Consider the following 15,230-nt stretch of genomic DNA (forward strand, 5'->3'; position numbering starts at 1 on the left):
ATCAAACAGCTGATTTATTGTACGGCACATACGCTGTTCACAGAAACTGTGCTAGGTTAATGCGGTATATACTAGAATATTTATCCATTAGTTATTTCATTTAACATTTCGCTAAATGATTTACATGAATGCTGATTAATTAAATTTTAACGTTAAAATAAATTGCTAAATGTCTGCACTGACGCAGAAATTGCAAACCCCAACGATTAGTGTTATGGATGATGCTCAGCAGATTAGCAGTTCACGCTATGCAGCACTGGCTGGTTTTGTTTTGGCGCGAAACGCTGAAAAAGTAAAGATAAAAACTGAACAAATTTCTAATATAAAAAATGAGTTTTTCGCGCAGTTCACTGCGCTATGCGCACACCAATGGATACACAGGACTGCTGTATACGCCCAAAGGTGATTTCATGATCACCTGCGGTACTGATGGCGACATACGCCACTGGACCTGCATCAGCGACGATGATCCTCGCTCCACCTGCTTGGGCGAGTTTGTCATGTGCATTGCGCACACGGGAACCCGATTGTTGGCGTCAACAGACCGCAACACGGTACACGCATACACATTCCCTGACATGGACAGTGATGGCATACTAATGCGGTTCACTGCACCTGTTACGTGTCTGCGAGTGTGTGGATTGTTTACAGCTGCGGGCAGCGAGGATACGAGTATTAAAGTGCTAAAGGGTGACAACGCAGGCGCCGAGACAATACTTGAGGGGCACAAGGGACCTATATTATCTCTGGATCTGTATGCAGAGCGACATCTGTTGGCATCGGTAGCAGGTGATGGACTGCTTAAGGTCTGGCAGTTTGAGACGGGCGAAGAGCTGAAAAGTATATCAGGATTGCCGCGTGTTAATAGCTTTGAGAGCGCAAGCCTATTTGGGACACCCAGCTTTGAGCCACTGCGCGGTGAACAATTGGCCTATGCACTGGACAAGGAGGTAATTGTCCTTAATACGTCCAACTGGGAGGTGGCCTACAAGCTGCAGGATGATCGTGTCTCCAGCAATTATAGTTGCTGTCAGTTCTCGTCGAATGGAGAGCGTTTAGCAGCTGGCACCACTAGTGGGGAGTTGAGCATCTTCGATGTGGTGCGTCGTAAAGCATTGCCAGTGGAGGCGCCGCCCAGCGATTGCAAATCCATTACGTGCCTCGCATGGAATCCGGCTAATGTTGATGAGTTGGCCTATTGCGATGCCACTGGACAATTGGGAACCATTTTTCTGGGCGAAGAAGAGACAAGAAACGGATTAGATGGTGAGCTGGAGGACGAGCAGGAAGATCTGCTCACAGGCACAGGATTTGAATTTGAGGGCGCTGATGATGAGAATGTGGCGCAGCCTGATGATGGCGATGGCGTTAGCCTGGAGCAGTTGAAACGTAAAGTGATGAGCAATACGGGATATATGCCAGATGAAATAGACGATGAGCAGTCGAAGCATTCAATAGCTAGTAGCTCCGTTGTGCCGTCTGTTCCTCAGATAAAGCTCTTCAAGCAGCAGGATGCATTTCAGCCAGGCGCCACACCAAGTGATTTAGAACATCATTACTTGGCCTGGAACGATGTGGGTATTGTCACAGCACATACCGAGCCGAGTGGTGACGGTGCTATCGATGTAGAATTCCATGATGCGAGCGTGCATCACGCTCTGCACCTAAGCAACAACTATAATCAACATAATCTGGCAAGTCTCAGTCGCAGCGCCTTGGCTTTAGCGTCCACGGAAAGCAGCAAGCTGGTGGTCATCGCCTTGGCTGCAGCTGGCAACAAGGAGTGGTCGTTAAGTCTGCCGGATTGCGAGAGCGTGGAGGCGCTGGTGGCCACCAGTCAACTGATCGCTGCGGCCACCAGTAGTCACTTTTTGCGCCTCTTCACCGTTATGGGCACCCAGCGAGAGGTGTTGAGCTTACCTGGACAGGTGATCGCATTAGCTGGACATGAGCACAGCGTTCTGTGTGTTTACCATGCCGCCGGCTGCAGCCAGAGCCAACAACATTTGGCTGCTATGTTGGTTAATGTGAATGGTTTAAGTATACGCGTGGAACAGATCGCGTTGCCTTTGACACCGGGAAGGCAACTAAATTGGCTTGGATTTACGGATATGGGCTCGCCCAGCTTTGCTGATAACATGGGTCTGGTGCAGCTTTATCGACGTGCCAGCAATGCCTGGTTTCCCATCTGCGACACCTTGAAACAGAGTTCTAGTGTGTCTAACAACTACTTCATAGTTGCTCTGTCAGAACGCAGACAGATTATTGAGGCTGTGCTATGTCGCGGCAGCTCGTATCCCATGACTAATCCACGTCCTATGCTCCAGGAGCTGCGCATGCAGCTACCTCTTTGTGATATTGAGGTGGAGAAATCTGAGTTGGAGGACACGCTCTTGAGGGCAAGCTTGATGCAGTGGGAAGGCGCTGAGAAGCTACAAAAGGAGACGGCCATCAAGTTATTTGCCTTAGCCTGCAGCAGCGAGTGTGAGACGCGTGCACGTGAACTAATCGAATCTATTGCCTGTACTGAGCTGCTTCAGCTGGCAGTCAAATATGCTTCGAAACGAGGACGCATTCACCTCTCAGATAAATTGTGTGAGTTGCTTCCGCAATTGGAGGCAGTACAGGAGGCGCGTAAGCAGCAGCAGCTACTGGGAGCCAACGGCATTGCGGCCACCATTATCCTGCCCATGGCTCCAATGCAGGCCACAACGCCTAAATTGGCGCCCAAGGCGATGGAGCTGAGTGCCTCCAAGCGTGGCGCCTTAAAACGATTCTCCAATTCTCCAAATTTGTTTAAGGCAGCTGCAGCAGGAGCATCTCGTCCGTCCACGCCAGATGCCACCTCAGCACTGGACACACAGGAGAATTTATTTGGCGAATCCGAATCGCAGGCATGCGACTCTAAAGATGGAGAGCAACGTACGCCTTTAAATTCCGTTAATCCGTTTGCTATGAAACGCAAGCTCGTTGATACAGGCGTCATATTTGGCTCCGAGAAGCTGAAACTGGCAAAAAAATAAATAATTTTATTTATATAGTCTTTTATTAGTGATGTAAAATTAATAATACAATAAATTTAAACTATTTTCGACTTTAAATGCGAAATGAATTATTGCGGTGTGACCTGGTGTGCTTGGGAAAATACTGTATATCAGATTAATAGCCAGTGCAGGGGCTGGTCACACTACAGCGCTTGTTTTGCCTGTTGATAGCTGTTACTTAAAAGTAAATTCAGTAAAAGGTTGGTGCTTTCCCGTTTAAGTTATGTGCTCTTCGGGTTGATCTACGTTAACAAGATAAAGGGGATACCCACATATTGTGTACGTGTCTCTCAAGTAATTTCACAACTTGAACGCATTTTAAGTCACACACACATGTTGAATTGAGTTATATTTTAAATCGTGTTACACGCAATATTTTAATACATACAAAAAAAAACAGACAAAAATATATATATACAATACACTTTAAGAAGGCGTGGCATGTTTTTATCGCAATCAAAAATTCGCAGTGGTAAGTTTGTACATATATATATATATATATGCGATGTATATGTATGTATGTGTGTGCGTACGTATATAAGCATGTCTGTTTCGGGCTATGTATGGCAACACAAGCATATTGCCTTTATTAACCGTTACATGAAGCGCGCGCGCACATATCCCAAATCTGTCTCTCGCACACATACACATACAGACAAACACTTATCCAACCGAGCACAACGTACTTTTGGAGGAGAGTGAATCAGCTTATCCACCGATTTCTTCTGACAGCTATCAGGTCATAGCAAATCGCATGTATATAAGCTCTTTGACATCTGCGTCGTCATTTACCGTTTAACCATTGCATCGCGAAGGTTGTTTTTTCTGCCAATAAAAATTTTCACGAAACATTGCAATTGCGTTTGTGTGTGTTTGTGTGTAAGCGATCTTTGCGCTGTGTATTCAAACAAATAAAATCAATATTTAATTACAGTTTAAAAACCAGAAGCCAGAGTGTGATCAATAATTATTGTTTTTGGTACTTTTACTTTTAGTCTGTGTACGTGTGTGTGTGTGTGAGTGTGCGTGTATGTGTGTATGTACTTGTGTGTAAGAGATCGTGTGCGTGTATGTCCGTGCTTATAAGTACAGTGCAAAGCATTTTTGTCCTTTTGTACGTATTTACTATGACAAAAAATAACATCCGAAAAAAGGCCAGTGGCCAAAAGAAGGCGATCCCTGCCAATAGATTAAACATAGTAACAAATACAACAATGCCACCTTCCATTTTGGCGCCGCCAGCGACACCGCCGTCAACAACATTCGTAAGCTTCAAAAACAAAAACACTTCCAACAACAATAACAACAACAACAACAAACAAGAGAACAGTAATGCCAATAGCAACAACAGCAACAATGCGGATATTCATGGGATATCGCAACGCAAACCATGGGGTGAGTACATTAACAGCACTTTTTGTTAACTGTAAATATAAACGTTTCTTAAATTCGTTAGAGCGTGAGCTGATTGGCTGCTTTCTGTTAAAAATGGCTGACAATCAGGTGGTAAGCGCGCGCAGTAGTTGGTATGTGGATAAGCGGACACTTCGAAGGGAATTCGAGCAGCATCTGCTATGGGAGCCCAATAGCACTGAATTACGGGTTAAGCTCTCCATAAACGGGAGCTATAATGTAAGTATTTAAGTGGATACAAACGAATGTATTCATTGACATGAAATGCATATTTTGTTCGAAGATTTTCAGATCACTCTTATACACACATAAATATAGAGTCGGCTAACTTTTAGTTGGCATTTGTTGACTCATTAATGTAGCTTGAAAATATTAATAGATAGCAATTAGTTTATTTGACAGAGTAATATCTTGACTACTTTATTTCCAGCTTATAATTGACTTTGTTTTGTGCTATAAATAATATAATAAAATTAACGGTTGTGATCAATGTTTATCGCATAAAACCATTGGCAATAAAAATGGCTTAATCAGTTTGAGATGATTGATTATACTGTATGAATACTATACCTTCATTTCAAATAGAACATACAGACCTATCATTGCTTTCTTTGTTATTCAAACACTTTCAATTTTGTTTCGCTTTGTTTTGCTAATCTGCTTTATACTTAGCTTGCTTTATCACCTCTTCACATATTTCTTTATTTTTCTCTCTCTCGCTCGCTCTCTCTCTCTACCCCTCTCTCTCTTTCTGTATGCCTCTCTCAAGCCCTCTCTCTCTCAGACCAAGCGAGCACAGCTGTCATCATAAAATCTGTTAATCATATGCTTGCTCTATGGGTTTTGCCAGATTAAATTTTAATATACAGCCGGCTCATTGTTGTTTCTGTGAAACTGTAGTAAATGTTTGACCATGCTTGTTAAACCAGTTCTCTAATCTATTGTTAGGCATATATATATATATATATAAAGTGCATATGCATATACATGCATACATGCCGGTCTTAATTTATAATATATACATGCAAAATGAGAGAAGCAAAAATTAATTTACTTAACGGATGTAAATAAGTTCGGGAACTGTAAATGATGATAAGCAAATATTTTGTTCACTGGGTATTCAGGAATACGTCATCATCGTCATCAGATATATTCCTCAATTATTAGGGAGATTGGGAAAACCAGAAGCAAGCCTTTTGCTATTAGTGTGGGATTTACCTATGTATATATTTGAGCTATTCAATCAGTAAAAGCACCAACAAAAAGATGGGGAAGACCCTTCCTAAAATATACTTTTGTGTATCAGTTGCATTGTGGTATTGCTCTTTTATAGACTTCATCTACATTATATATACGATTTTATAATACATAAAATCACAGCTGATAAGAATTATGAATGCCAATTCGTTACACAAACACACATAAGTCCCATTAATGTTTACAACCGTCATCAATAATTGTGGTTATGTATTTATTTACAGATCGGTTCGCTGTTGCAGCGTACAAACTTTTTAATGAACACTCCGCGTGGCGACTCCAATTACCGCATCAAGAGTCTGGCTCTGATGGAGTTTCGTAGGGAGAAGTACAATGCAATCGATGAGAAGCAGCGGCAAAATGATCTTGTTGTTGTCAGCAATGCGACGGATGCTACGCAAGATGGTCCGATTACCCAAAGTAAGTATCTCCATGTTAAAATTGTTAAATAGAAGGGTGTATCTCTAAACTCTTAGATGTGTAAGTGTAATAACGGAATCTGTAAAAGCCTTGGACTGTGTTTTTTATTCTATACATTATGACTATACATACTGGTTATATATTTCTAAATTCATAGCTATCTAGCGCTCTGTCAAATATCAAAACAGACAGGGTATCTTCTAACTGAGCATACCCTTGAATCTTGTCCCGCTTGCTTGTTGTTTTTATTTAATCCCTTTTTTGTTTGGTTTGTTTTCAGAATACGTACTGGATGAGGCGGCCGAGTCAGTTCCATTGAAATATCAAAAGACTCAAAAGCAACATCGCAATTTAGACTTTGAGTTAAGTTCGATGGGTTGCTACATTTGTCAATGCAACTTTGATAGCATTGAGAAGTACGAGGAACATGTCGAATACCATGGCGACGAGTCGGACTTTGAGTCGTTGCAGGAAATGACAAAATAGTAAGTGTTATACAGATAATTCAAGTACAATTTACAATATAAGAAAACACTCTTATCTCTATATATATACTGCTTTCTATATATGGAAATCATGTATATATCACGTTTATTGTACTAAAGTAGGTAGCTTATAGTAAAAATTAACGATTATACGTTGTTCACGTGCAATTTATAGATCCAGAAATGTATTTTAATATATTGAACAATAAAGTATAAGTTTTGTTTCTAGTTATAAGAGGTATATTTTAAGTAGAGCTTCACTTTGACAATGCACTAGATGATTTTTCTCTAGTTTAGCTTTATTTTTAATTTAAATCTATAGCTCAAACTATATATACGGTATATATTTGGCCTGATAACAAATCATAGTTGAAAAAGTAAATTATATAAATATCTGTGTAACTGTTATATACATTTCAGTTATTGTTTGCTATCAGGTCACATTCTATAGCAAGTTCTCATGTGTTTAACATTGTACGTGTTACTCATTCCTGTTTTGCTCGCCTCAATGGACTTTTCTAGAGCATTATATCACATGATATTTGAATTCAGAAGTAGAATGCGTAGCTAGCTTTAAACCAATGCAAGTTCAACAGAAGATCATATAAAACTAGACTCTATCTCGGTTCATGCTTATAAGTTAATTGAATTATTTTCGAAAGGGCAATTAACTTCTTTTTAGATCATGCAACACTTGACTCTATAAATCTAGGTTTATATTTATTTTATTGTCTATAAACTCATGGGAGACATTCGGAGCGGTTGAGTCAGCATCAAGAAACCTTTTAATCCCACGCGAATGGCTCGTTTCTAACTCTCCCTTTCTTCATTTACAGTGGCCAGCCGATGTTGAAGCTTTCGTATAGGACCTGCGTGGATAGTCATTATTTTGGTTTTTCGCTGGAAACGCAACTAAAGGATATTGTGATTGAGAAATTTATTATTGTGCAGTCGCGTCAGTTTTATTATGTTTACAACAATCGATTGCCATTGGAGGTGGACGAGAGTGGGCAAATGGTATTCTTTGTCGACTCGCACGTGTTTATGATACTGCGTGAGCAACCGATTGTGATTGGATACAGCCAGCAGGTGAATGGGCAGCGCTATCATTATGTGGAACAGCATCATTTTATGCACACCGATGCGTTGCCCAAGGCCAGCTTCAATGTGAATCCTTATCGGCTGTCTAACAAAAAGCTTTTTCGCGGTGGTCGCCTAGAGCCGGCCATCCCACCAAAAACCGTAGTTACCGCACTGAAGCATGATGCGCAGGATGCTGAAATTCGTTTGGCTGAATACAACAAGGACTATCGTAACTATTGTGAATTGGGACGGGAGTTCACGCCACGCAATATATACGGGACGCTTCGCACTTTGCTTCAAGTAGAGGATATCGAGCGGCTGCAACGCTATGTGGGCCTTAAGCAATCCAAAATGGAGCTGCATCAGTTCGGTAAAGAGTTGTCGGTTAAACTGCAACCGAATTCAAGGAACTTAAGTGCCGAGGACATTCTCTCACCTGGTGATGAAGTTCTTATTATCAATGAACGGTGCACGATTGGCACTCAGTCAGAGGCGGGCAAGGCGAACAGCATCAGGCAGCTGCTAGACAATAATAGCCTATTATTGGAATTGGCGCTCAAAGACTTCGATGCACTCATTCAATGGAGTCAGAAGGTCAATGAACAGTTTGGCCTTCCCGAAAAGGAACGTCGGGAGCCTCGGGTTTATTTTGCTCGCATCCTGGGCGTATCGACGCAACGCGTCAATATCACCTGCGATCGGCATCTGCTAGATAATACGACTTATACGCTACTCTTTCGGCCCGTGCGAGCCGTTCTCCGATATCAATATCGGGCGCTACGTCAGTTAAGTCTTACCAACCCAGAGCATGTGGAACGTTTGCTGTTTCCATCTACAATTACGGGACAGTCGGTGGCTAGCGGCGCTTTGTGTTTCTTTAATGAGAATATAAGCCGTAATCCGGAGCAACAGCAGGCGGTTCAACAAATTGTATATTGTGATAAGCTACCAGCTCCTTATGTTATCGTTGGCCCGCCAGGTACGGGCAAAACTTCGACAATATGTGAGGCCATCTATCAGCTGTATGTGCGCCGACCAGATACCCATATCTTGGTCCTAGCCGGCTCCAATACGGCCTGCGATGAAATCGCATTGCGTCTACTGCGAGTCATATCGAAGGTTCCAAGTCAGTCGTGTCCTTTGACTCGCATCTTTGCCGCCAGCTGTGATCGACGCATCGATAATATTGATGACTTGCTGTTGGAATATTCGAATATGTATGCCTTACACTTCTATCCGGACGTGCAAGCTGTGCACGACTATCGGATTGTGGTGTGCACCCTTAGTTTGGCGGGCAAGCTGTCGACAGGTGGCTTTGGCCGTGATGAGGATAAACGCAACGTATTCTCACATGTATTTGTGGATGAGGCGGCCGCTTCGACTGAAGCGGAGGTGCTAATGGGAATTACCTGTACCATTGCCCCAACCACAAATCTTATTTTATCTGGTGATCATAAACAACTAGGCGCGGTACTTCAATCGCAACGTGCCGGCGATTGGGGACTGGGAGTATCGCTATTCGAGCGTCTATTGCAGCGTGAATGCTATCGCGTGGACGAGAATGGTGATTACAATGCAGTCGTGCAGACACGATTGCGACGTAACTATCGTTCCCATCCCGAAATTGTTAAGCTCTATAGTGATCTCTACTATAACAGTGAACTGAAATCGGAGGCGATATATGGTAAGTTTCACAGCAAAGACTAGACAAAATTCGAATAAAGAATAGATAATTAGATTACATTCATTTAGAACAATATATTAATAAACTACAACAATTTTTTTAAAATTTAGAAAATTATTATTGAACTACGAAAAACGAATCAAGACATAAATCAATTTATAACTCAAACCTACTTGTATTAATTAATATTTTTTAAGATCTATTTTTGACTTACTGAATATCTTAAGAAATTATGAATTTATATATATATATATATATATATATATATATATATATATATATATATATATATATATATATATATATATATATATATATATATATATCAAGGATTCGTTGAATGTCTTAACTGAACAGTTAGCACCCATCAAGAAAACAGAAAAAAGACTAATTCTTAAATAAAAATCTTGAATGTCATTTTGATTAAAAATATGTTCAATATTTTTTCATAATTTCAAATTAAACAGCGTTTTCTATTATGATTACAAAATATTTAATGTTTTTTGTTTTTATTTAGGAAAAGTGTGCATAGCTAAAAACTGGTTTCATATGCCCAACGAACATTTCCCTATAATGTTTCATTCAGTTTTTGGCACGACCATGAACTTGCAGAGTTCGTTGAGGTATGCTTATCCCAAATCATTCTAATTTCTAACAAAATAATAATTATCTCTTGCATTGGCAGCCTGTGCAACAATAAGGAAATCGATGCAGTTATGGACTATGTGAAAGATCTAATGTACTTTGGCATTAATGGTGATAAATTGGACCAAACGGATATTGGCATTATCTCACCATATAAGAATCAGTACCAGCGCATCCAGGAGCAGCTCAACATGCGCAACTGGAATCAAATCGATTGTGGCTCAGTAGAACTGTTTCAGGGCAAGGAGAAGCAAATAATAATTGTTTCCTTTGTACGCTCATTTACCGAAAAATTGGGCTTTCTCAATAATAGTCGAGTGAGTTTGAAATATATTATGATTATTATAGAAACACTATTATATGTTCGTCATTTTCAATACCTTTCAGCGATTGAATGTTTTGCTGTCACGTCCTATGTCTTTGCTTATATTAATTGGTAATCCGCGCACGCTAAGCCAGAATCAGGAATTTCGTCATATTATCGACCTGTGTCGGGATCGAAAAACGCTCGTCGGCTCGCCATATTATCCGGATGATAATAAGACGAACGAGGCGAACGGCGGTGCCGCTCAAACAGTTAATCCGCCGCGTTCTGGCAGCCATCCGATCAATAATCATAATAATAATAACAAAAATAACAGTCATCATCATCGGCAACAACAAACGGACGCAACAGCTGAGGAGACGTTGGCACACTCATTCAAACGAAGTAATAATAATAGTTGTCATAATTATCAATATCACCAGAGAAACCAAAGAAACCAAAGAAATCGTGATAGCGCGCATAAATGTCTATATACAAATGCATATGCAGGATCTTTAGCATTCCGAATTATCCCATAATTTATATATATGTTTATATACATATATATATATATATATATAATATATAATATATAATATATAATATATATATATATATATATATATATATATAAATATTTATATATTTATGGATTGAGTATGCATTGAATCAACCCAAACAATTCACAGATTTAAATTGTGTCCTTAGAATCTACTTTAGAAGTTTTCAAGATCGACGTAAACAATTCCATTCCATTTACGTCGAATTCCACATATCCTTTATCATTTAATGTATGTGTACATGTATGTATATAAATATTCATATACACACATAATTTTATTATATATATATATATATATATATATATTTGCACATAGATATACATATGCATTCGCATCGCAATATATTGCACCGGTCTTCAGTTGTTGGCGTAAAACAGCAAATCCAAGTTTCGCAAGCAAGTCCGATAATGGGGAGCTATTACAATTGCAGTGTAATAACCAAATACCGTCCATGTTTATAATAAATTGGCAAACGCATCTTTTGATCATGCTCGTGACAAATGCTCATTTGGCTAATTTATTTTCACACTTATCCTGGTGTACAGCGTTCACGTTTCTCTGGTTGCTTCTATTATTTATTTTGGTGAACGGCTACACATATAGAATATGTCTTTAAATATTTCATTTTTTTATTTAGCTAATTTACGCAATGCAACCTTGTCGGCGGCCACAAAAATTGGCTACAATAAAGCTGAGCTGCTGAAAATGGGTGCCCAGGCGACTGAGCAACGCAAAAAATTGGATCTAGACCAGTTGTTTGACGATCTGCCCAACGTACCGCGTTTTGTGGATAACGAGTCCGAATCAGTACGCTCGATTCGTGCAGAAATGCAGCATATGTCTCTTAAGCGGCCGCAAACAGCGACGGCTGCTGTCAGAAAGCCAGTGGTAAAAGATGCTGACCCATTAACGTTGAATAAAACCCCAACACGTACGGAAACGAAACGACCATCTCTAAAAGCTGAATATATAGTCGGCATTGACGCGCTCAAAATAATGTGCAAACCTAGTGCACCACCGGCCAGTCCAAATGTTTCGCGTTGCAATCAGTATAGTTTCGTACCTGTGTCCGAGGAGTACAGACGACCGTCGCCATATTTTGAACAGGGACGCTCTCCGCCCTACTATGATTGGGCCAATGGAAGTCCAAGGCCGCAGCCAAAACCACAGCCTAAGCCACAGAAGAAGAATAGCATTTGTGTTATATCATAATTGCATATATATATTAAGATTATGTAGTTTTTTCTTGAAACAACATAGCTTCGAGGCCTACGCGAGACAATTGAGTTCTCGAGTTATCCTTGTTCTGTATTTTTTGCTGTATGTCGCATGTTGCAACTGGGCTGCATTCTTTCGGTCAGTCTGCGCCATTTGCAACATGTTTCATTCAGCAAAAATTAAAAATGTATCTCCAGTATACAAACAAATTCGCATTGGCTGAATGCACAGTAAAGTATAGTGAATGCTCGCTATATTTCGCCAATTGCGAGTTTGGTTGAATATATTGTTTTTATTTATGTATATATATATATGTATATATATGTATATATATATATATATATATATATATATATATGTATGTGCATATATATATATATATATATTTATATACATATATATAGATGTAAATATATATATATATATATATATATATATATATATATATATATATATATATATATATTTATCTGTATATGTACATGTGCATGAATCCCAATCAGTTTCATCCATGTACATGTTCACTAAAGACAGAGTTAATTTGCTCAATCAAATTTTGTAATTCCCTTTTCGATATTTATAATTTAAAATTTCAAAATAAACAAGATTTGGGCCTTTGAGTTCGCTCATTCTATGCTCTGTTTCCTAAGTTAATTGTATCGTCAATTTAAGAAAGGGAAGATAATTCAAAATGTAATCAATGTTGAAAATATTTGAACTATGTGTTTAAGATAAAATCGAAAAGAAACCATTTACGGTGTATACGCTACCAGTTCCAAACTGTGGAAGATACGATATGACAGATGTATATGTACATGTTTACTAAAGACAGAGTTAGTTTGCTCAAAAAAAGTTTGTAATTCCCTTTTCGATATTTATAATTTAAAATTTCAAAATAAACACAAGATTTGGGTCTTTGAGTTGGCTCATTTTATGCTTTGTTTTCTAAATTAATTGTATCGTCAATTTAAGAAAGGAATGTAATTAAAAATGTAATCAATGTGAAAAATATTTGAACTATATATTCGTAATAAAATCAAAATTTATAATTAAATGTTTTGTATCTTCAATAAATGCTTCAAACTGTGGAAGATATAACATAAATCGAGGAGATTAACAATAACATAGTTGTTTAAATTGTAATTTTAAAATTGTTTTACACGATATCTTTTTGATCTTGGCTTGTCAACGCGAGTATATTCTTTGAGTATATTTTCAGTCTCTAGCTCTTTAAATATTCGCGTTTCTTTTATATCAAATATATTTATATATAGTATAGTATATATAGTAAATGTTTATTTACCCAATTTCTCACGCACCTTGTGGGTGTATCGGCAATGTCTTAACAGTATCAGATGAAGGTGACCGTGAGTATATATTCCATATTTTAAGTCTTGCTCCAATAGCGGCAAAATGGTTTTCGTTCATACGTCAGGCGGATAGACAGCAAGTCGGATATACATTTGCACTCCGTGAATGAGTAAATTAAATCTTTTTTGAACCAGTTATTAAAAGCAGAAAAGTGTAAAATAGTGACTATCCCAATCTCAAGTTTGGTGAAACATAACACATATATTCTATAGAAAAAATCGGAGACGTGTAAGCATCTAAGCTGGCTTTTCGTATAAAATGTGACGCAAACTGAACAATATTCACACAATTTTATTTCGTTGCAAAGGAAGCTCACGTAACATTTTTCAAATATACAGTATTCATGGTTTGAGGAAATCGAGTAAATTAACGTAACCCTTTAAATTAAAATACAGTGAAGCAATTGGCTCTAACAATTCAAGGAATCTTGCAAAGATTGTGCGCCTAACGATCGACATTCACATTTGCAATATGAGTGCGCGCGGCAAATTGACCACGCCCACTGCAACGTCCACGCCCATGGTCATGACAAACCCGAGACTAAATAATAATCGAACCGCAAATGAGGCTTTGCGTGCCACTAGACAGGCGGCGCCACTATCACCACCCAAGATCGGTAAAGCAGTTAGATGCACCGGCGGTGATGGCGATGGTGGCACCGCTGCCTGGAAGAAAACAAAAACCGCAGAATTGACTAACACGAGCCGCCTAGAACTGACGGCACGTCTGGAAAAGCCAACGATTGCCTCAACGTTACGTTCGGCCAGCATTCGGGGCAAAGCAATGGCCCAAAAGGCTGCGGTTCCTCGCAAGGAACGAGCACCAGTTGGCGAAACCAAGTGCTTAAATATCCCATCAAAACATTGCATGCTGCGCAAAGTAGGTGGTGGGAAAAAGGAAACCCTGGCAGAGGAATTTTTGCAGCACGACTCCGCCAGTGTGATCAAACAGCCAGTGTTAGAGATGGGTGTGCAAACGAATGAGGCGGAGATACTAGACCGCAATTTGCTTGTGGGAGATATAAAACTCCTTTTGCCCTCTCCGCAGTTAGCCAAGGAAATCGATATGGCTCGGGCTGAGACATCAATGGAGCAATCTCGTAAGTCAGTGATTCGTACCTTTTCACCTCACGAGCACGATGAGGAGCAGCATTTGGATGAATTGAAGCAGTACATGGAGCACAGCTATGTCAGCAGGCGCAAGCCGAAAAAACCGCCATTGCCGATGCTGGCTATTTATGAACCGCATGAATATAGCAGCGTATTCGAGACGATGGACGAGTTCTTTACACGCGACGTAAAAAAAGCCGAATCCCTTACAAGTATCCAGGAGCGCATTAAGCGCAAAGAACTAGAATTGATGAGTATGTTTAATGGCGTGGATGTTAATGATAAGATCGAATCCGACTCCGAAGGCGATTAGAGTCGTATTATCAGAATGCGCCTTTCACATATATTGTGACAAAATATAAAAATTTAAGTCAAATGGCCTGTGTGTATCTCAGGCATGGATTTATGATGGTCTCATTTCTATGTTGAATTAGGCATGAAAGTTTGATCAAATTCGGGAGAAAGATTATTATATAGATGTAGTTATCATTTATGATAATGTAATTTGTTTAAAATTTAATAAATATTGACTAGTCGACCAACCAGAATCGCCTATTGATGTACGCTACGTTTTGTGTTAGGGCAGGGAAGTCTAATTTATGCACTCCAACTCAAGCGTCGACAGACACACATT

The 15,230-nt window shown here is 39.4% G+C and overlaps 3 protein-coding genes across 5 annotated transcripts; all 3 read left to right on the top strand.

The window, feature by feature from the left end:
• Positions 1-87: 87 nt before the first annotated feature.
• Positions 88-3,051, top strand: LOC111592227 (WD repeat and HMG-box DNA-binding protein 1). The gene has a single exon (XM_023304308.2). It carries the CDS (start codon positions 330-332, stop codon positions 3,021-3,023), a length of 2,694 nt encoding a protein of 897 aa, XP_023160076.2. The 5' UTR covers positions 88-329; the 3' UTR covers positions 3,024-3,051.
• Positions 3,052-3,268: 217 nt separating this feature from the next.
• Positions 3,269-12,358, top strand: LOC111592226. 3 transcript variants are annotated; one of them, XM_023304306.2, is made up of 10 exons: positions 3,269-3,516; positions 4,287-4,439; positions 4,501-4,676; positions 5,939-6,134; positions 6,415-6,619; positions 7,456-9,386; positions 9,904-10,009; positions 10,072-10,348; positions 10,419-10,740; positions 11,536-12,358. In XM_023304306.2, exons 1-10 carry the CDS (start codon positions 3,486-3,488, stop codon positions 12,108-12,110), a joined length of 3,972 nt encoding a protein of 1,323 aa, XP_023160074.2. In that variant the 5' UTR covers positions 3,269-3,485; the 3' UTR covers positions 12,111-12,358. The 3 variants fall into 3 exon arrangements, with proteins under 3 accessions (XP_023160074.2, XP_023160075.2, XP_023160073.2); XM_023304307.2 differs by having other exon boundaries at positions 3,439-3,516; positions 4,199-4,439; XM_023304305.2 differs by lacking the exon at positions 3,269-3,516 and having other exon boundaries at positions 4,048-4,439.
• Positions 12,359-13,768: 1,410 nt separating this feature from the next.
• LOC111592161 lies at positions 13,769-15,138 on the top strand. The gene has a single exon (XM_023304213.2). The coding sequence runs from the start codon at positions 13,959-13,961 to the stop codon at positions 14,907-14,909; it is 951 nt and encodes a 316-aa protein (XP_023159981.1). The 5' UTR covers positions 13,769-13,958; the 3' UTR covers positions 14,910-15,138.
• Positions 15,139-15,230: the final 92 nt, after the last annotated feature.

Source organism: Drosophila hydei, unplaced genomic scaffold (genome assembly GCF_003285905.1).
Source record: "Drosophila hydei strain 15085-1641.00,03,60 unplaced genomic scaffold, DhydRS2 tig00000060-arrow-pilon, whole genome shotgun sequence".
Taxonomy (NCBI): domain Eukaryota; kingdom Metazoa; phylum Arthropoda; class Insecta; order Diptera; family Drosophilidae; genus Drosophila; species Drosophila hydei.

Bases quoted from the DNA above. Each gene is read 5' to 3' on its own strand.
- LOC111592227 (XM_023304308.2), top strand. From the start codon at position 330: ATGAGTTTTTCGCGCAGTTCACTGCGCTATGCGCACACCAATGGATAC.
- LOC111592226 (XM_023304305.2), top strand. From the start codon at position 4,115: ATGTCCGTGCTTATAAGTACAGTGCAAAGCATTTTTGTCCTTTTGTAC. The intron at 4,440-4,500 runs GTGAGTACATTA...TAAATTCGTTAG, and splicing joins ATCGCAACGCAAACCATGGG to AGCGTGAGCTGATTGGCTGC. The intron at 9,387-9,903 runs GTAAGTTTCACA...GTTTTTATTTAG, and splicing joins GAAATCGGAGGCGATATATG to GAAAAGTGTGCATAGCTAAA.
- LOC111592161 (XM_023304213.2), top strand. From the start codon at position 13,959: ATGAGTGCGCGCGGCAAATTGACCACGCCCACTGCAACGTCCACGCCC.